This window comes from Cheilinus undulatus, linkage group 20 (assembly GCF_018320785.1).
Source record: "Cheilinus undulatus linkage group 20, ASM1832078v1, whole genome shotgun sequence".
In the NCBI taxonomy this organism is placed as follows: domain Eukaryota; kingdom Metazoa; phylum Chordata; class Actinopteri; order Labriformes; family Labridae; genus Cheilinus; species Cheilinus undulatus.
Genome location: NC_054884.1, coordinates 22416002 through 22438173, shown reverse-complemented (window position 1 = coordinate 22438173; position 22172 = coordinate 22416002). Strand labels below are relative to the sequence as shown.

The 22172-nt window shown below is 38.2% G+C and overlaps 1 protein-coding gene across 3 annotated transcripts in view; it reads right to left on the bottom strand.

Annotated features, from left to right (window-relative positions):
- Positions 1-1549: 1549 nt before the first annotated feature.
- LOC121528827 (breast cancer type 1 susceptibility protein-like) overlaps positions 1550-22172 on the bottom strand; it is a 42102-nt gene continuing 21479 nt past the window's right edge. For all 3 annotated transcript variants that reach the window (XM_041816436.1, XM_041816437.1, XM_041816438.1), the window contains 7 exons: positions 19360-19437; positions 19178-19218; positions 18609-18692; positions 14849-14906; positions 8961-9034; positions 7056-7116; positions 1550-1790 (listed from right to left, as the gene is read on the bottom strand). In XM_041816436.1, coding sequence (XP_041672370.1) covers positions 1696-1790; positions 7056-7116; positions 8961-9034; positions 14849-14906; positions 18609-18692; positions 19178-19218; positions 19360-19437 — 491 coding nt within the window. In that variant the 3' untranslated portion in view covers positions 1550-1695. The remainder of the gene's footprint in view (positions 1791-7055; positions 7117-8960; positions 9035-14848; positions 14907-18608; positions 18693-19177; positions 19219-19359; positions 19438-22172) is intronic.

Here is a 22172-nt window from a genome sequence, read left to right as displayed (position 1 = left end):
AAGACCAAAGTCAGTAGGTGTAATGTTCATTTGTTAATTGTGAATGTAATATCTCAAGTACACAGTTGTGGTACAACTTTGAGGTATTTTCTTCTTCAGCCAGCAGAACATGTTTCATAAGAAGATTCAAAATACGCCGCTAAAAATACTGGCACACCTTAAATATACAGTGGAGAAATACACCAGATGTACGAAAGTATTCGCCCACATGACCATTACACTAACAGGGACTGTAATACATGTACTTCATTGAGTTGGCCCCCGCACCCATTTCACAGCTTCAACAGCCTTCTTGGAGGACTTTCCTCAAGATTTTGGAGTGTTTCTTTAGGGAATTTGTTCCCATTCATTCAGTAAAGTATTTATGAAGTCAGGCACTGATGTTGGATGAGAAGGCAATCTCCATTCCAGTTCATCCTAAAAGGTGCTCGATGGAGTTGAGGTCAGGGCTCTTTGTGGGTCAGTCAAGTTCTTCCCCTTCCAACTCATAAAACCATGTCTTTATAGTCCTTGCTTTGTGGGTACAGGCATGTTCCTCAAATGTTTGCCACAAGGTTGGAAGCATAGCATTGTCCAAAATGTCGTGGTATGCTGAAGCATCAAGATTTCCCTTCCCTGGAGACAAGGTGCCTAGCCTAAACCCTGAAAAACATACCCATACGGTTATTCCCACTGCCACCAAACTTCACAGTTGGCACAATGCAATCAGGCAGGTAACGTCATCCACCAAACCCAGACTCGCCCATCAGACTGCCGAACAGATAAGCACAATTCGTCACTTCAGCAAACACGTTTCCACTGCTCCACACTTCAGTGTAGGTGTGCTTTCCACCACTACATCACACACTTGACGTTGAACTTGGTGATGTGAGGCTTGCATGCAGCTGCTCAGCCATGGAAACCAATTCCACAAAGCTCCAGCCACACAGTTTTTGTGCTTACATTAATGCCAGTGGAAGTTCAGAACTCTTCAGCTGTGGATTCAGCAAAGCATCGGGCGACTTTTATGCATCATAGCAGTTGTTGACCCCTCTCTGTGATTTTGCGTGGTCTTCTGCTTCGTTGCTAAATTGCTGTTGTTCCTGATTGTTCCATTGACTGAAACACCTGAATTTGGTAATTAACAGTTGTGGCTATATACTTTTGTCCATCATGGCTTTCAAATTCCCAACATTCCAGCACTATTATTTCAGTAACCAGTCTCCTTGATGAGAACTAAACGTTCTTTTGTTCAGTTTTTATCACAGATCTATTTTTCACTAGTCTTAGTTGAGCCTACCTCATAGAAAAATGTTGGTTGACTAGTTTTTACAGTGTTTTAAAACAAATTTCTCAGTCTAAAGCTGTGATTTTTATCAGTGTTTGGCTTCACAAAGTAATGTTTCCTGAACTATAATGTACATTGAATGTAACTTTTTAATTAGCAGTAAAGCTTTATTACTCTTGTACCTAAAGCTAGTGTGCATGAGTTGGTACATCGGTTCAACACAGAAATAAATAAGACCCCTTTTTTATCATAGATTAAACTTTATATACATGTTATCATGTAGACACACCACAGAAAGGGTTTATAAGATATCAACACAGATGAATGACACTTCAGTTACAGAGTGAAACATTAAAAATGAAGTTGTAAAAATAGATGATGAGAAGATGATAAACAGCTGTGGGTATGGGCGGATTTGGTTCCCTTGCTTATACTGTGTACTTATTGTAGTTTTGGAGGGTGTAGGTTGCCACGGTATCCAACAACCAACCACGTGTCACCACTGCAGCTCGTCTGGCGAGACCTGTTAAACAAACAAGATACTAAGGTTGGCAAAATTTTCAGTACTTTCATACTTTTCAACTTTTTTCTGATGCCATGTTTTAAAATTATATAAGCTGTTTTTAAAATGATGGATCACACCCAACTCTGTTGCTACTCTAGTTCAGGGGTGTCCAAACGTTTTCCATTGGGGGCCACATACAGAAATATAAAAGGATGGTGGGGCCAATTTCATATACCTCACTTTGATATTAAAGTAAGTAAAACCATTCTAATGTAGGTTAAGATGTGCTCAGTGATTGGGTATGCTTAAATGGCTAGCTGATGGCTGACAAGATATATAGCCAATCATTTTTAAGGATTTTGGGGAGGCCAATCAGGCCCTGGTCAGCTATGGCTACCACTGGCTCTGCGCCTAGAACACCATTAGTGCTTCTATTTGCTGCTGTAATCCATTCAGGCATTATAAATCAAGATATCTTTATTATTTTGGTTGCCAAGGTGTTTACTATTTATAGTTTTGCCCAATTTAGTCCTTAAAAACAGCATAAAAACTTGTCAAAATGTTTGTTTACAGTCTTAGCATGGTAACACTGCCTTGTGCTGAAATTAAGAATAACTACAACGGCCGTCTGAGGCGGCAGACCCACGCCTAAGCAGCGCCACCGAGGAACTCACGCTCCCATTGATTACCATGGTGTTCAAAATTTCGAAGTCCGAGGAAAAACGAACGGGTGTGTGGATCATCACCAAAATCTAATCGATTCTTCCCTGTCACTATCCCAATACTCCCTGAAAGTTTGGTGAAGGTCCGACTTTCCGTTCTCGAGTTATCTTGTACACATACAAACAAAGAAACAAAGAAACAAAGATACGGAGCCCTTTACATAACCCTGCCGATTTTATCGGCTTGGGTAATAATACAGTGTAGGACAAGCTTCATGCTCTATTGAGGGCCATATTCATTTAACTTAAAGAATTTTTGGGGGGCCAATCAAAAATGGGCCATGGGCCGCATTGACCCCTGGGCCAAAGTTTGGACACCCCTGCTCTAGTTTATACTCTGGTCACTTTCTGGATTGACTACTGCATGCAAATGCAATAACTGCTCAATTTTTAAAAATAGTTTTAACTTCCCTCAAATGTAATGTGAACATGAAAAATAAAAGTTGTGGTCATTGTTGCAGCCTTTTTACAACAGCCAGTGGGTTCAAGTCAGCTTGAGTCACTTCAAGAAATGTAGTTATGGCGATTTCTTGTTTGCTGTGACACAGGAAGTTTTTTCAAGACTCTTAAAATGTGCCATGAATCTTAGCAGAGTGGATTAAAATGTTTTAAAACAGACTCTTAAAAAAATTCTTCCTGTTTCACAAGACTACGTTTTTTGATGATACTTGAGCTTAAGCTGACTTGAACCACAAGTTTTCATGTTCATATTACATATGTGGAAAATAATTTTATTTTAAAAGCTGGAGATCTTAACCTTCCCATAATAAGTCCCTGCAAATTTAATAGCTATTACATTTGTACTATGTTTGCAGTAGGCAACTGCTATTACATTTGTGGGATTATTATGTTAAAACTGCTGACTTGTATCATGTTTGTAGTTTATTACCTTTGTGGACAGTCACTATGTTTGCCGGTATAACACTGCAACCCCTTCTTTTTGGATCATTTGGTTCAACTACCACACTTACTTAAAGATTGTGCTTGTCACCTTCAAGGCCATCCATAACCTGCATACCTTTCAGACCTGCTGCAGATCAATGCCCCCTCTTTCACTCTCAGCCTGCTCGACCACCATGGGATCTATAGCCTTCAGGTGCCATGCTCCCCACCTTTGGAATTCCCTCCCACCAGACACCCATAACATAACATCCTGTCTAAAAAACACCATTTAAATGGCCATTTTCAGTCTGATTGTTTTACTTTTGCCAACCTACTTAAGGTTTTATCTATAATATATATATCCTATTTTGTATTATTCTATTTGTTTCGGCCCTGTCATAAGCTTGCACCTACCCATCTGCCGTTTTAAATGATCCGTTTTATGCTCTTCATACACTTGAGACCAGCCTTTAAAGAGAATTTGACTATTCATTTGGATTGTGTAGATAATCAGTGTTGATGGAAAATGTAGTAATTTCAGAAAAGAAATTCTTCAGTGAATTTTGAGATTGCAAAACATTGAAATCCCATATCTAATGGAAAAGAGCACAAAGACAACCCATCAGACTTTGAAATTGAGAAATTTGAATGTTTTTGGAAAATGATAAGCTCATTATGATTTGACACCAGCAGCACACTTAAAAACATTAGACACAGTGATTTTTACCACTTTGTAGCATCACTTTTCTTCAACAGCATGGTGAATTTGAAAAAAATAATGATACTTTTCAGGAAATGGGGTCGTACCAGGATGTTTTACCAACATGCAGATGCAGAGTCTGTCTTTCTTGGCACGATTCTTTGGTTGTTTTCTGTGGCTTGCATAAATTACACAGAATAGCAAGCAAGTTAAAAAAAAAAAAAAAATCTATTAATCTGTAGCTCTTCTGGGCCACAAAAGTGGCAACAGGGAAAAAAACAAAAGACAACTAAAACAAACTTCTACTAAACCTTGACATTAAAGTTAGTATAAACATCCACAGAGATTTCTTTAGCTCAGTTAGAGAGAATGGAACTAAATCAGGGGCTCAAACCTTTAAAAGAGCGTAATTTCCCTTTAAGGCTGTAACTCAGACCGACACATAAAGAAAACAATATATACTGTAGCTAGAGTGTTCACAATACATTGCAAGGCAATTATATATAATATGGCTAAAAGAAAAAAAAGAAAAATGCGTTATTTTAGTCAATGGTGTGGAAGACGTGAATGGAAGCGGATAGAGAAGGAGGGAGGGGGTGGCGGGCTTCTCGATTACCTGCCCTGTGAGTGCCAAAGGACGTGGAAGAGGACAAGTTACATTAAATATGCAGCAGTGCAAATTGGGATGCTGGGAGAAGGTTGGAGGAGGGGTTGATACTCAGAGCCTCTTTCACTGTTTCAAACCGTCAGCTCTCCTCATGCTGCAGCAGCCTCTCTTTTCTGTGGCCAACTCATTTTGGCATTTCCCCTTCGCTCTACTCTGACATTTTCTCTTGGCCATTATTGCGCAGCAACGCTTCTTTCACACTCGTTCTTCTGGCCAGTCACTCCCCTCGCTCATGTTGAGGTACCTGTCTCATTTTGGCTGGCAGCATCTGCCATTTCACTACTGTGTCACTTTCCAACCGGTACCCACAGGAACAAATGCCATCGAGCCCGTGTAAAGAAAAGTACTGAGACATGCACACCTGACAGAACATCTATGCTTGTGGGGACCATTTAGTCACTACAGCTTATTTAGAAAAGAAGTCTGAACTTAAACTAAATTTAACTAGTTCCTAGTAAAGTATACTGATTTAGCACTTTTTAAAAAGGGACAGATTGAGATTACTTTGTGGATAACTTGAGCAAATGTGGGTTACTAAAATGATTAATTTTAGTTTAGTGAGCTAATTCAATCCCAGTGATGAATCATCTTAACACTAGCCTGGAACCTCACCTGTTAATGGCCTCATCCATCTCATATATTCAATGTGATTTAAAAAAATCATGCCGCTATGGCTGCTGGCTATTAGTGTCAGAATGTCACATCCTCAAAATAATAACAATCAACAGATAAAGCATGCTTCTATGGGGTCATAAAATGACCCTTAATATCAAAACATTTAAATGCAGTAGGGATGCAACAAGTGACCATTTCAATAGGAGACTAGTCCCCAACTATTGAGCTGAGAAATTGGAAGATATTAAAGTAACAAGCCATGATAAGTCTAATTTCAAGCATTCATTTTGTCTTGGCTTTAACCATAACCAGTGATAATGTAGGTTTAAAGATATTTATTTTTGTGTAGACTGGTAACATTATTAATATGTTTATATCGTGATTGGCAGCTGTTACAATTGGCCCAGGCAGTCTGCGCACAGCAGATCTCAGATGCCCCTCTTTCAAACCAAATGCAAGCTAAAACGTTCAAAATAACACCAGATATAACCACTAGTTAGGGTAAGGATACCAAAGGTTAAGAGTAAAAAATCTGACCTTTAAAAACCAGATTACAAAATGTTTAATAAAGCTGAGTTAACAGTCTGCTTACAGGAAAAAAGCTTGCCCTCCATGAAAAACACTCTCAACCAGCTAACAATAGCTACGGCTAGAGCTAATGTTGGCTACTTATGCTACGTAGCTAAATCTAAAGCTAACAAAGCTACGTTAGCTACGCAGGTGACATAGCTAACGTGGCTTAGATTTATTTTTTTCAATTTCATTTATAAGTGCCACAGAGCAAACAGAGCATAGGAGTGACATAGCTAAATCTGAAGCTAATAAAGCAACACTCTCCAAGTCAAATCACGTAGCTAAAGCTACAACAAACAATGCTACATTATATACATTAGATTATGTTACGTTTGCTAAAGCTAGACCCATTTTCAAGGCAGTTATGCAAATGAATGCTTGTTTCAGCATCTTAAGTCTTAGCTAGATCTATCGCAACTACATTGGCTTACGTAGTCATATTAACTAAGTAGCTAGCGTAGCTATGTTAGCTCAAGCTAAAGCTAATAAAGCTACAGCGAGCAACCATTGCCTAACTACCTCTACAACAGGTCCATACATAATTTTAATCCTGGATTAGACCAGTTTTATTTTTGAAATTTTGCTTAGTCTGTTCTGTTATCAATGTGTTTTTCATGACTTTAACTGCTCGGCTTCGTTAGATGATTTAAGTTGAATTCAAAAAGATACTAAATTGTTGTACTAGCAAATTATGTGCCTTTTGTTCTGACAGAGGCAGCGTCTCATGGCAGAGGTCTGCAAGGGGTGAGATCTGCAGTCTGCAGCCAGACCTATGAAAAATTATCAGTACAAATGTGAAGTCTAAGTTGTGCATGCAACAATAAACACCTTACCTCCCTAATAGTCAAGCCAGACTCCTGTTTCTGCATGCTGCTGATGAGTTAAGTGGAGAGGGTTGGCCCTAAAGTAAGTGACAACATTGCAGCTGCAGCAGCGAATAAGTCTTCCTTATGCTCTCTGACTTTAGTCAGGGCTCTGCACCAGTACGTTTAACTCCAGGTGAAACCCTGTATGAATTGTGCAATCAGCCTCTGCTGAGTCTCAGCTGTAGTAAACCCAGCATGCATGTGTGTGTTCTAATAGCATTAATGGCACAGGGCACTGAATTTCCAGGTCAGACTCACAGCTGTATGTGGATGACGATGACTCTGATCCCGGCTGCACAATGATCAGCTGATGAGACTTCTGTGCAACAAAAAGATGAAAATCAGGGACCAGTTCAATGAAAGTTACCGACAAGAAAAATTACATCAACACATGTGCTGCACCTTCAGACGGGACACTTTGAGGGAAGCAAAGCAGACAGGTAAAGTTGCCCTGCATAATTTAGCAAGTTTCAGACAAAAATGGGCCACAAAACAATGCTGGTTCAATGTACGCCATATCAAAAAATTTTTTAAGTGTTTTATTTTTCACCTAGAAGGCCTCTGTGTTTGGCACTATTTTGCAAAACAATATTCTGTTACTGGCTATGTGCTTATATGCCTCAGCGTATCTGAACAGCTGTTTGGACATTGACAGAGAAAACAACAAGCTAAGCTAAAAAAAAAATATCTAAAATTAGCTTCTTTAACTCTAGTGATGATGCCGTTGACTGTGGATATGATGGAGTACTTTCATGACCGTAGTACACCGAGGTACACCGAGGAATAAACTCAGCAGGGAGAAAGAGAAAGGAGAAAAACTTTAGTGGAGAGTGGTTAGCAGGAGAGATCCAGAATACCTGGTGGAGTAAGTGTGGAAACTGTGGGCCAATATCCAGAGAGAGCTGCTGGTGTCACGAGTGGGACTTATCAACATTTCTTCAGGACATTTCTAATCAAGGATCACAGCTCACAGACATCTGCAGCCTGCATCACTCCCCATACAGAGTTCCTTGCCTTACTGAATGCTGTCGCTTTATGGACCTTCTTCAAGTTTCTGAGGAGAAATTGGAGTAACCAACCCTGACCAGAAGAGCTGAAGGGAAGTTGTCGTCAAAGTAAGTTAAAAGTAATTAATGCAAGTAAGTAATAGCTGTCGCTTTATTCTTCTAATGCCTGATAATTAGACAAGCTACAGCCGGCACATTATGTTTACTTTATGAAAACAAAAACTGAAGCAACAGCTAAAATAACCAGTTTAAGCTAAGTTTGTTATTTCGTCTGATGAAGCCTGCCGACTCATGCAGCTGCTCAGATACGCAGTGGCAGATAGCCAGTAGCTGAAGCTTGCAATGTAAAATAGTGCCAAACACAAAATTTGTTTTTTTTTGGCTCATTTTTGCTTCAACTCGCTAAATTATGTAGATTTTCTTCCTCCTTCCTCATACAACTCAACTTCAAAAACACCAAAATATCCTTTAAAGTAAGGCAAAACAAGCATCTGAAGAATTCTTGAGCTTTTAGTGTAGGTCTGTTATGAAGGTGGAGCCTTGAAAGCCACAGAAGTGTTTGGTGGAGACACGTGCACTGACCTGACAGTTTCATGGTTCCTGTGTGCTAATGTTTGCTTGAACGACTTTAACACAAATCACAAGGAACAGAAATGAATAAAATAATTTAAATGGAAACATACTGTGCTGATGTAAAGGCACAAGAGTTTACAGACATGCCAAGGCTTTATTTAGAGCCAAAAACAGAAGTTTTCATTTTTATCTGTTCATAAAGGCAACAACAAATTAGCAAATGATACAAAAGCACAAAGCACTGCAGAAGCTGATGAGTAAGTCACTGATTCTGCTGGTATTTTTCAGTTATCCAAATTATAAATTACCTTGTAATTTTGATCTGTTCCAAAATGAGAAGGGGAATTGATTCTACATTATTTTCTGGTAAATCTATTGTATCTACTATGACGAATTATCGAAATTTTAAAACAGATTGTGACATTTTAGTCTGACAGATGACCAAAAAGTCGTAACAATATCCGTGATACCTGGACTAAGAACTAATCTTGGACAGAGGAAAATAAAGATGCAAGGGCCTGCTTTTGTTCTTTTTGCCACCACATTGTTTATTTCTTCTGTTGAAGAGTCCCAGTTCTCTTACCTGTTTACAGTCCAACTGAAGTGGATCTCTGACTACAGTGGCTCCACAGAGCTCCACCATCCACTCCATTTCATCTGCAACATTCAACACAAACAAAACAGTCAATGTCAACAGCATCTTTTTCATACCTTCATATAATTTCTTCACTTTAATCCTTTTAACCTTGAAGATTTTGCAACAGCAAAGCTCAGACTTCCTTTGAATGTCTGGGAGGAAAACAGGTCAATAAATACATCCAGACAGATCAATATATTCACCTCTCTCCATCACTCATCACATATTTTGCTTGGTTTAGACAAAATACATCAAATACACCTTGAAAGAAATTATCAGTACTTCCCTTTCCTTAAACACAACAACTCTAGTGTCAGGAAAACCTCAATCCACTTGTTTTATTTTCTGTATGGCTACAAAACCTCATTAATTAAATCCACTGACATGCGCAATTAAATAATGGATGAAATCCTGAAACAGACTCCACCCTCATGTTTGTGCCGTGTAAGAGAAAGTCTTTAAACTCCTCATGCTAGCTAGCAGATGTCGAGCCATTAGCAAAGCTTCATCGATCGAGCGGGCAGCGGGAGGATGCTGCAGGAGCACTTAAAAGAGCCACATGAAGGAAGAAACCAAAGACTGCTGTCTCCAGGGTTTTTAAGCAACGACTCCCCTGAGACCCTCACCCATGATCTATGTGTCCATTCAGTCACGCTGGGGGGATTAAACTATTGAAGCATTTAGCATGAAGGACTCTTCTTCAAAACTTTTTCTTTGGTTTTTTAATGTTAAAACATTCAAATTAAGAAGCTAAAGACCAGTATACATGAACTAGAGACTGACTGCTGTGTCTCTGTATTTAATGTTCAAACTGAGGAACTTTGATTTTGGAAATCTACACTCACTTTTTCTTTCAAACACTTCGTAACCATCTGGGGACTGAAGGCACATTTTGTTGGAACACTGAAATTGCTTGCAGGCTAGTCTAGTATCCAAGCCATTTGAATGTGAAGCTATAATATTGTAACTCATGAAGAATTTGGCTGGCCATTATCTTGTTGAAATAAGCAGGGACATCCCTGAAAAGACATTGTCTGGATGGAGGTATGTTTCTCCAAAACCTGTATGTACCTCTCAGTATTAATGGTGCCATCACAGATGTGCAAGTGACCTATTCCATGGGCACTAAAACACCCCCACAACACCACAGATGCTTCTGAATCTAGCATTGATAAAAATCTGGATAGTCCTTCCACTCTATAGCCTGGAGTACTCTACAACCGTTATCTCCAAAAACGATTAGAAATGTGGACCAAAGTGTACTTTTCCATTCATCCATTAAAATTAGATGGTAAAATTTTAAAATGTCTTGCAGTTGCCTGTTACGGAATGTTCACAAATTGTTCTACAGAGATAAAATTTAATGTATGTATGTTTCACAAGTAAATAAGCTATACATAAAACAAAGGGTATCAGTTTGAACATTAAATATATTTTCTTGGTGCTGTATTCATAAAACCTAAGTTTTGCAAATAACTTCATTCTGTTCACACACATTTTACACAACGTCCCAACTTTTTTTGAACTAAGGTTTTGCAAGTTAAGTTTAGGGAAAAAAGATTCTTAAGATTGCTTGCTAAGTAAGCCCCTCTCACAGTCATTTCACATTTCAACTAAATAATAAAATATATCAGCACTGTAAATAAAGATGCAAAGAGAAAGTCTGACACTCCTGTAGAGGAAATGGCTCTTTTGTGATTTTGGAGCCCCCTGTTGACAGAGTAGTGTTTCACAGGAGCTTTAAGTTAATGAGCACAGTGATTTAATTTATTAGCCACCATACTGGTTATCAGTGGATGTTCCCCTTCTTAAATTATTATCTGTATATCAGCATAAAACACAATGATGATCCCCTTGAAATAGATTTGATGAAGACAGTAAAAGCCCTTTAGTATTGACTGGAGGCCTATTCTTACTTTCTCGTAAGAAATAACCCTCTCAGCAAACCAACACCATAGCAACCGCTGTGCAAGATGACAAAACCTCACTGAAAATGTCTCACACAACCCCTTAGTCTGTATTCATTCCACCCACGCTGTGGAAACACCTGTCATTGTTCTACAGTGCTGAAACGACAGGGGTTGAAAAAAGACAGCACAGGTTTCAAACTATGTCAGTCAAAACCTGTGAGAACGGCCCTTCTCCTTTTTTATTGTTATTTTTTTCCATTTTCTCTTTAAATGCAGGCTGGGTGTCTATCAGAGTCCTGCAGGATACAAACATCAATAAAAGTGAATAAATGTGCTTTAGCAGAGAAATTTTCAATCGACAAAACAAAGTGCAAACAGCAAGGAAGCTGTATTAAAACAGGAAACAATTTCATGACAAAGGGAAAGTTTGCAGAGTATTCTTGTCTGTTTCCTTTGAAAAAATGCAAATTAAGAGTACAATTCTTGTTTTTGTGTTCAGTATTCAGACACATTATCCATGTTCTGACATTTCTGTGCTGTCTGGGTGCTGTTTTTTCTGAGACAAGACAAAAAAGGAAACAAAAATGATGAGTAATTTAAGTTGTCTGAACAGGATGACAACTATATAATCATATACCTCACTTATAAAGTTAGGTCTGTACGTATTTGGACAGCCAAACAATGTTTATCATTGTGCTTATATTTACCACCACACTTGATTTGAAATAAAATAGCAAGATGTGACTAAAGAGTAGACTTTTGTCTTTATTCTAACAGCTGTCAAAAAATATGGCATTCATCATGTAGAAATTACAGCCATTTTATTCAAAGTACCTCCATTATCAAGAGCTTGACAGTATCTGGACAAACTAAAACTATAACATAATCACAGTCAGAACTCTGTGTGGGCCAGTCAAGTTCTTCAATGCTTACATTCATGCCAGTGGAAGATGAGGACTCTTCAGCTTTACGGCTGATTTGCTGTTATTCCAAAACGCTTCTAACCTGGCACGCCAGATGGATGTGTTTCACACATGTGTTTCACACATCCATCTGGGAAACTTGGATTGGATGAACATTCTGTCTGTCACATCTTTACGGGCCAATCAGAGCAACAAAACCTGTGACGTAGCCGCTATTGAGCTGCGCCTCCACCGAAGGAGTAAACGGGAGCTTTGCAAAATGGATTCACCAGTGAGAAACACAGAAATGGGCGTATCCATCTGCTTTGCAAGGTTAAAACGCTTCCACTTTCTATTAATATCACTTACAGTTGACTGTGGAATATCCATCAGGGAGGAAATTTCACAAACCATCCTTTTGCAAAGGTAGCATCCATCACAGTACCATGCTTGAAGTCACTGAGCTCTTCAGAATAACCGCACAGCTAGGTGCTTGATTTCATACACCTGTGGCGAGGGGTCTGATTGAAACACCTGAATTCAATAATCAACAGGTGTGGCCAAATACTTCTGTCCATATACACATTCATGAAGGAGTATCTTGATTGTAGACTCTGACAATGATACATAGAACATCTTCAAAGTATTCTTGACTTGTCTACATGCTTTTCATTCTAGGAAAGGATTCTGCCATCATTCACTTGTCCTCCGTGGTCATCCAGGCCTTTTGTTGTTATTTAGTTTGCCTGCGCGTTCTTTCTTCTCCAGAATGTACCAAATTGTTAATTTGGCCACTGCTAAAGAATTGCTGTCCCTCTGATAGATTCATCTTTATCAGCCTAATTATGGCATCATTCACTTACATTGACACCTCTTTGGACATTATATATTCTGAATAAAATGGCTGTAATTCTGAATCATGACTGTCATTTTTGTGAAACCCAATTCAGTGATATCTTCATCTTTTTATTTCACATCCATTGTGGTGGTGAACAGAAGCAACATGATGAAACTTGTGTGGCTGTTCAAATACATGCAGATCTATCTACAGTATATCTTTGTTGATACTCTATTACACTGTGCAGTAGTATACAAATTAACTTAAAGTTTAATCTCTGGCAGTGGAATCTCAGAAAACCAGAGGAAACTTGAGTTAAAAATCAGTTTCTGCAGACAGGAATATTAAAATGTACTCATCACCTCTTTGTTTCTCAACTACCCATACCACTCAGTGTTATTTTCTGAAAAAGGTCAATAGATAGTGTAACCCTGGGACTGCAGATAATTAAAACAAATTAAAAAAGCTCTCTTTGTTGACTCATTTTTCTGCAAGACACTGATCTGCTACACCTAATGAAATCAATAATTACACTCTACATGCTGGCCTTACTGCTGGAACAAGGCTGTAATGTCAAGACTCTGAAATGCTTTCTAAATGACACTGTTAGGTTTGGGAAAATTGATTCTACTTGAAAATGTCTTCATAATTATATTTTCATAAATAAGATAGTGGAGCTTCATTTTAAACCTGAAGAGTGAATGAAATTAAGTTAATTCAACCAATAAATTAATACAGTTTGGACATTATGTAAATATAAACAGAATGTCATGATATCCAAAACATCATAGCTCAATATATAACAGGTAATGGCACAAAGAAAACACAAATAAGGAAACAGAGAAATGTCTGTTTATGTAAAATGATTCACCCATGATTCATTCATTAAAAAAGTAACAGGTTTACCACTCTGGTGTAACACCTATTCTTTAAACAAAAATCTGTAACAATTTGAAAACAGAGGACGACAGTGTCTGTCATTTTTACACTGGATTCTGGCCCCCCTCTTGCACTTCAGGGACTTTGACTTAATATTGGGCTGGTGTCCATGGCTGCCCTTTTTTTGCACTGGCAGTGTTCATTTTCGATAAAAACTAGTGCAGTTCAGAGAAACACCCCTGTGTGAGCTGTGTTTTGCTGCTGCCATTATAACACTCTCAGTTAGAACAGGTTCATTTTGAGAACAGGGCTTATCAATGTCAAGTCTCCCTAATTAACCATTTAAAATCGAGAAGGGTTGAGACTAATGATACCAGCTTTGTCAACAACAAAAGTAAAGAGGAAAATGATCTAGCTTGTTGTTTCAAGAGTACCATTCCCAGGTTTACTGCAGCTGTCAATGCTAGGTCATGATTCCTTTACATTGTTTGCCTCTATTTTAACTGAGACACAGGCCCTGATTTGTCAAACTTGGGTAGAAACCAGTGCACATTTGGGTATAGAAATAATCCTACGACAATGTCCATATCTTGCCAATCACAGCCTATGATTGAACGAGTTTTGATAAATATGTCAGCCTGTTTTTTTTTTTTTCATTTTCAAAACAAACCAATAAAGAAATGTTCATTCATCAAAGATAATATTTTCAAAAGCACTATTGCTCAGGGATTTTCAAATCTTTGGTTTAATTTCTAACACATTTTAAAAGTCATACCTGATGTAACACTTCGAAATTCCCACTAGAAAGTGAGTAAACACCTGCATACACAAGCTCAGAGGTATTTTACCATACCATACGCTCATATCCAGACTGATAAATGCTGATCTGTGCATGGAAATATCCTTGTGATAGATGAGGACTACTGTGTGTACGTCTCTAAACCTCCCTGTTTATCCTATATTATAGTATTAGTATGTGATATCTAAATAAATATGACCGCAGATATCACCAAAGGAATATCACACTTTCACTCTTGTGTTTCCCTCTAATATTTAGAGTGAAAACTGTGATTATTATGCGAGCATAAAATAACTGTTTTCATAATAGAGGAGGAGTTGCAGTACTTGTTTTGGTTTATTTAAGTAGTAATGGTGGGGCTGGAGAGATAGCTTTTCACAGGGCTCACATATTGTTGCATTGCCTCTGGTTATATAGGAATAGCATAGCTCAGTAGTCATGTACAGTAGATAGAAAACCATTTTCAGATCATTTTTCTTGGTAATGTTACTTCACTGATGTGTTACCTGTGGTCATGTCTGTGAAAGGCCCTTGGAAGCAGATCTTGTAGCCCTTCATGAGCAGCTGAAGAGGAGAAAAAGGAAGAAAAGGGATAAATTTCTTTTCTGTGAAATGTAAAAAGAAGCATATTCATTCAGAGGACTTAACCTTCAGAAAACTTTCAGTGACAGTGTATTTGAGGAGTTTAACAACGGCTGAGTATTTTTTAACAAACCAACTCTGAAGGTAGTAGGGTTGGAACACTTCATTCATATTTTGTAATTTCTTACAGGTACTCCTCACTAGAGTGGAAAACGCTGATACCTTTCTGTAATCCTGTAAATTCACTGATGAGCTGACTAGTGAGGGCAAACACAGAGGTAATATCTCGCTTTTAGCACGTTGAGAAGAACGATCCAGCCGGCACAGCAGACACATTGTTTTATTGCACTAAGGGTCAATAAGCCTTCGTGAAATAGGAATATAAAATAGTTTCCTTGAACCGTGGTAACTACCTGAAAGGAAATGTGCAGCTCACCTCACAGGCTCATACACAGTGTTTAGAAGATAAATGTCCAAGCAGCTGGAGAGAGAAATACTAATTTTTCTCACACCTCCATAACGATCATTAGCCTGAGGTGCTTGCTGAGATGAAAAAGTGTTTCTGTTACTGATTTTTAATTTAGACAACACCTAATGTCCTTCAGGGAGCTTTTAAAGTGTATGATAAGACACACAAACACACTCGCATACACAAAGTTTCTTGGACTGATTTCCAGTACATCAACATTCAGCAGAGAGAGTCCCAGCTCTTCATTTTTAACCTGTTTGTCAAAGCAGAGCAGGTGACAGAGAGCGAGTACGAGCGGGACAATCTGCCTGCCTCCATCAAAGCGCTGTGAATGTGTCGAAGCCGTTTGTATAAGCCCTGAAATTACAGACTAATTCAATTAGCAGAGCTTCTTCAAAGGCAGGGATACAGCCGACATGACATCCAGCCGTTTCTAATTTTCCCTGTCAGTGGGAGCAGAACCGGAGCTGCTGGCCTTACACCAGGAGGGACATCACAATTAGCTTTTTACAACATGGCCTGAGCTAAGATGGTGCAACAGGGAGAAATAACTACATGTGCTGTTAGTTACTGGGACACTTGATTTGGTTTTCTTCACTTTTATTGGGGGTCAGACACTTTGCTCTAACTAGCAAGTTAGTGGGCTATTGTGCATGTTTCTTTCTCTTTTAGTATCATTATCATGTCTCTAAATGCTGTAAGAGTTAATGTTAGGGTATGTGCATTCAACTGACTACAATTTACTGACTTATTTATTGTCCCACAAACATGAGCAATAAATAATTCTATAGTATAACCAACAAGTATTAGATTTACTTTTTTTCTTTTTAATAAATTTGAAAGATTTCTAGAATTCTTCTTCCACATTTTGGGGTACTGAATGCAAATTAATGAGACTAAAAAATGAATTTAAACGACTGTAGCATCAGGCTGCAACATAACAAAATTGAAAAAAGTGAAGGGGCTCTGAATATTTTCTGAAAGCACTGTAAGTTTTAAAGTGTGATTACGAGTTTAAAGGCTGTAAAAAACTATTAGGCAGGAAAGATGTGACAGGATGTGTGAGATGTCAGAATCTTCAGGCTGTTACAAAAAAGCAGAAGTTACTTAGGTAGAATAAATCAGAGATTTCATGTAATTAAGGACTAATATGTTATGGATAGCCAAGTAAACACAGATATGGACCAGAATGCCTGGATAAAATATGAAAATCTATCCAACTGAATGTTGAGTCACAAAGTTTTACCAAAAAAGTTCAGATGGACTTAACCAAGGACTTTGATCTTTTTAAGGGAAGGAGTTTTGGAAGCTGCAAAGAAGACCCTTTGTTTGTTGTTCTGCAGATGTTTCTGATCCAGCCTCCAGGCAGTTTAGCCATGTTTTCCTCCTCAGCTGCAGCTGAAAAATTTCTGATTTCAATTCCACCACAAAGTTTCCTCTACTTCCGTTGCTCAGAGGGAATGGAGGGGGTTCTTTTTGTGGAAGTTTGGACTTTTGGAAGCATTTTTGTGTTTTCGAATTTTTGAGACTTTTTTTGACTGCTTTTATTTCCTCTCCTCTCTTCCAAATTTAAAAATATTTTCAGTCATTCTATTTTGATCAGGTTTTTGCTGAAATCCTTTTTTTTTGACATTTTGTGATAAATTTGTTTTTATTGCTTTGCCCTTGCTAAATTTTGCATTACATTTTTTAACATGCATATAAAGTTTTTCTTTTTGTATTTATCTTTTAAAGACATAGTGGTCTTAAGATATAGTTTACTAATATTTTTTTTATCAGTTGCTTTAGTCTACAACAGAAATGGGCTTAGATCCAGGTCACGACAGTTCAGAAGAAGACAGAGAGAGCCAGGCGAATCTTCTTCGTTACCAACCGAAAAAAATGTTCTTAATAATAATAAGAATTTTTTGAGAGTATAAATAGTTCGGATCCTTTAGATGGAAAGCTAACACCACAAATATTAATATTATTATTAATGTTTTAACTTTCACTGTATTTGTTTCCTAATTATAACGCTTACCTAATTTTTTCTGTGCTTGTTTGCTCTGTTTAATATTTGTTGTGAAGCACTTTGTTACCAGTATTGGAAAGTGCTATACAAATGGAGTATTTTATTCTCATTATAGCTTTGTTTTCTTTGTTTCCATGACAGTATCAGTTTGTTCCCTCTCAGCTGAGGCCATCTTTCCCATCATCCTCTGCAGCTAGCCTTGTCTGCATGACAGATGAATGAACAGAACATAAACTCTACCTGCACCCGAACGTGTTTTCATGCCCAGGGACACAGACGGTAACAAGCAAGTACTTAAATCTTTAACAAATGCATCAGATTTATTTATTCAAAGGACTTCACTGACTACTTTTGCTGAAATAAAGAATTGATAGCTGGATGTTTTTTTTTTAATTTCCTAGGTCAGAACTTGAGCTACTGAAGTTTACCACACTTAAATGCATAGAAAACTTCTTTTCTTTTCAATTGGCCAAGACACTCCTCAGCAGGTGCAACATTTTCTTAAGTTTTGAATGAAAGGATTAACTTCTTGGTGTTGGGCTGAATCACTGATTAGTTCATACATTTTTCCCTATTACCAAGTCATAACCAGGGATGTTTTTTTAAGATAGCATTTTTTCTTCTTTTAGTCACAAGGGCATTAAGGAAACTTCTGGAAAGAAGGATGTTTATTCATATTCATACTTTGTTAAAATCTGTATGAGATTTTTATAGATGTGTGAAAAAAATCAGTAGTTTAACTTAAAGTTGCAGTCTGAGTTTGAATGGGGAACAGATTTGATAAAAATAAATGTAAAAATGAACATTTTGCAAGCAGGCTGCATGTATTCAAATGTGCTTCTGCACTGATGGAATAACATAATGTATGTTCATTTCTAAGTAGTTATATGGGTGCATGCAAGTTTATGTGGGACTTCCCGACATATTTACTGTATGAATATCTGCCTCATCGGGGAATTATCTTATTATTACATATAAAGTTTGTGACTTATGTTGAGACATCTACATCCTTCTCCGAGCCAAATTTATGTTTTTCAGTTAAAAAGGTAAAAACTAAACTAAACTAAACTAAAATCTGTAATAACTTTCAGAATGTGATTTGCATTGCTGCAATATTGATGCCACAAATTAGGGTCACGATACATTGATGCACCCCTAATAAGACAGAATTAAACCTATCTTCCTCAGCGTGTAGAGGACTCACGTCATTGTCATCAGTGGTTCTGGCTCTCATGGGGCCCTGGTGGTTTGCTCCGTTCACAACGTCACCTCTGACTTCATAGAGGCCCTGAGCAAACAAAGCAAAGTCAGTTCAGTAAATGAACATTTGGAAAATGAGCCTTCATAACAAATACTTAAAACCCTTGGCTTTTAAATAACTGAAGCAGTTATTCACTGTTATCTAATAACAGAACTGCTGATAGGCAACTAAGATGATTTGATTTATTGTAAGGGTCAAAAATGCTCTAAAGAGAACACAGAGCATCCCTCAGTTTGACAGGGTTTATTATTAATGCATGGTTTCCTTCTCTACATACACTTAATGCTAATAACTGGCCAGCATATTGGAGACTACGTTTAATATAAAAGAGATATTAAACTAAGTCTGGAGAAAGGATTATACTTGCACTTCTCAGAACAAGATGCAGGGATTACTCAAGCAAATGGATGCCAAATAATTTATGAGGTATCACAGCAAACCACATGGAGATATTCATCATGCAGCCTTGATTCAACATAGAGACACACAGAGAGCACAACAGGCAAGCGTACCTCGTCTAAGAGTTTCTTTTGCTTGAAGCACTCTGAGATCCCTGCAGAGAGGAACAAAAACTCATGATCTTATTGTCAAAAACACTTCTGGTGGGGACTGCATTATGTAACACACTGCTTTTATTCCAGCGTCACGCTGTTTTGTGTTTAGATGTATCGTTGTGTGAGTTAGAAGGACTTACACTGGAAGCTAACGACCCACTTCCTGCCTGCGATGCCGAGGAAATACTTCAGTGTGCGCTCGCAGACCAGATGTTCATCTGGAGGAGAAGAAAACAGAGATGTGAGAAAAGATGCTCAACATCCCAGTTAAGCACTGATCGTCTGCTCGTCCTTCCCCACTTTCCTTGTGTTTCTCGTCTCTTCAGGTTTCCTATTGAATAAAGGCAAAAGACCCCAAAATACTTTAAAAACGCACCTAAATGTAAAGATTTAAACAAAGTGTAACAGCAGCTGCTATTAAGAAATGCTCCCCTGTTTAATTTTTACTACTTAAGTAAAAGCACCCATATTTCAGAATGCATCTAGATGCATAAATATACCCCTGTTGCATACAATGCTAGATGTATAATGTAATAAAAATAAAACCCAATATAAAGTAATAACTATTGCTCCTTCTTCCAACAAATGGCTTATTCAATCACATTATCATTTATGATGCTTATATTTAAGCGGCTTAGGTAGCTCCTTCTCATAAAACATCCATATGATACCACACTCTGACAACTTTTACAGTTAATTTGGGAACTAGAGGAATCTGTTAGCTCACGATGAGCTCTAACAGATCCCTGTTCCTCCATACAAAAAAATCTTAAAAGAGAAATAAACCAATAAACTAATAATCTAATACTACTCAGGTTTTAAAAATTAACTTTATTGCCACCTGCACTACTCTCCTGAAAATCTGGGTTTAACTGTGGGTGTCGCCCAGCCAAACTGAGCAATCAGGGGAGAAGGGCCTTAGTAAGAGAGGTGACCTAGAACCTGAAGGTCACTCTGATTAAAATCCAGAGATCATGTGTGAAGATGAGATGAAGTTCCAGAAGGACAACCATCACTATAGACCTTCACTGATCTGGGCTTATGGTAGAGTGGCTAGACTGAAGCCCCTGCTAAGTTCAAAAGCTCCAGAAAGCTCCTGAAGAACTTTCAGCCTGAGAGAAACAAGATTCTCTGGTCTGATGACACCAAGATTGAGCTGTCTCAATTCTAAGCATTATGTCTGGAGGAAACTGGGCGCTGCTCATCACCTGCCCAGTATAATCCCAACAATGAAGCATCGTGGTGGCAGCATCATGCTGTGGGGGTGTTTTTCAGCAGCAGGGGCTGGGAGACTGGTCAGGGTTGATGGAAAGCTGAATGGAGTGAATTACAGATATCCTCAATGAAAACCTGCTCTGCAGTGCTCAGGACCTCAGACTGGACCAAAGGTTCACCTGCCAACGTGACAATGACCAACGCAGGACAGGCTTAGGGACAACTCTGTGAATGTCCCAGCCAGAGCCCTAACATGAATCCCATCGAAGATCTCTGGAGAAACTTGAAAATAGCTGTCAACCAACGGTCCCAACCCAATCTGACTGAACTTGAGAGTATTTGCAAAGAAGAACGGTAGAAAATTCCGCTGGCAAAAGTGCTTCAACTGAGTTCCAAGTAAGGAATATGAATACTTATGTCAATGAGATATATTTCTGTTTTTCTTTTTAATAAATCTTAGGGCTGTCAAAGTTAACGCGTTAATATTGCGTTTACTCAAATTACTTTTAACGCCACTAATTTTTTTGTCGCATGATTAATGCATGCACGTTCTGTGTGACCCTCGACCCATCCCGTGGTTGCCAGATTAGGAAGCGGCGCCGCTGTGATGCAGTGCAAGCGAGCAGAAAGGGATACAGGACAGACTTTTAAATGGCAGGTTCAGATTTCAGATCATGCAGGATGAGACTGAAGTTATTTGTTTTTACTGTCGATGTGAACTGAGTTACCAGGAGTTTGCAGAGTCTTAAATAGCCCGTACCACTCACTGGCCGAGCACACCGCTAATACAGAGAGCCGCCCCCTTAGCCATGCTGGATTGTTTACAAGGGAGATGCTCAGACAAACTCTGCAAGCAGGGATGGACTTGCTATCTGGAATACCAGGCATTCACGATTAACCTTGAGGTAACTATGAAATCTGTGCAATTAATCATGATTAAAAGTTTTGATCTTTTGACAGCCCTAATCAATTTGAAAAACTTTTTAACATTTTGTTTGCACTGTCATGATGGGGTGCTGAGTGTTGACTAATAAGGGAAAAATGAATTTAAATGAGTGTAACTTCATGCTGCAACATAAAATTTAAAAAGTGAAGGGGATCTGAATTATTTATGAAAGTTCTGTATGTAAGTATAATCTCACACTGTCTACTTCAACTTTATCCTCATTTTCTGTATCAAAATAGTGCTAAACCACACTGTTCCTACAAGATGCTAACAATGTCATCAGTTTGTCTGGTAAAGAGGATTTTGTTGTTTTACTGTTGCAGTGTGAAGTTGGTTTAAATAATGCATTTATTTGACATTAAACTAATAGGCTTAACACTGTTATGAATGGAATTTAAACAGATAAAACATTGAATGCCTAGGAACATCACGAGTTTCAACAAAATATAAATGCATGCCAGATATAACACAGGAAGGATAAGCATGTTAACACATTATCTCCCACCATTATAGTGAAACAACATGTTTGCTCTGTTGTTCATTTCCAGCAGTCTAAATGAATCAAATCCTCTTTTTATCATTTAGTAAATGAACAAACAGAAACAGTGAAGAGCTTTGCAGGCATAAATCCTGGATGATCACAGAGGTTATTTTTCCCTTCGGGAAATTTACTCATTATCTGTTGATTTGTATTCCAGGCGAGAGTCAAGTGCACTTTAGTGATAGTCCTCGAACGTAATTTCAAATGATTATTATTTTCTGCTAATGGTGGGAGATGGACATCTCCCCGCT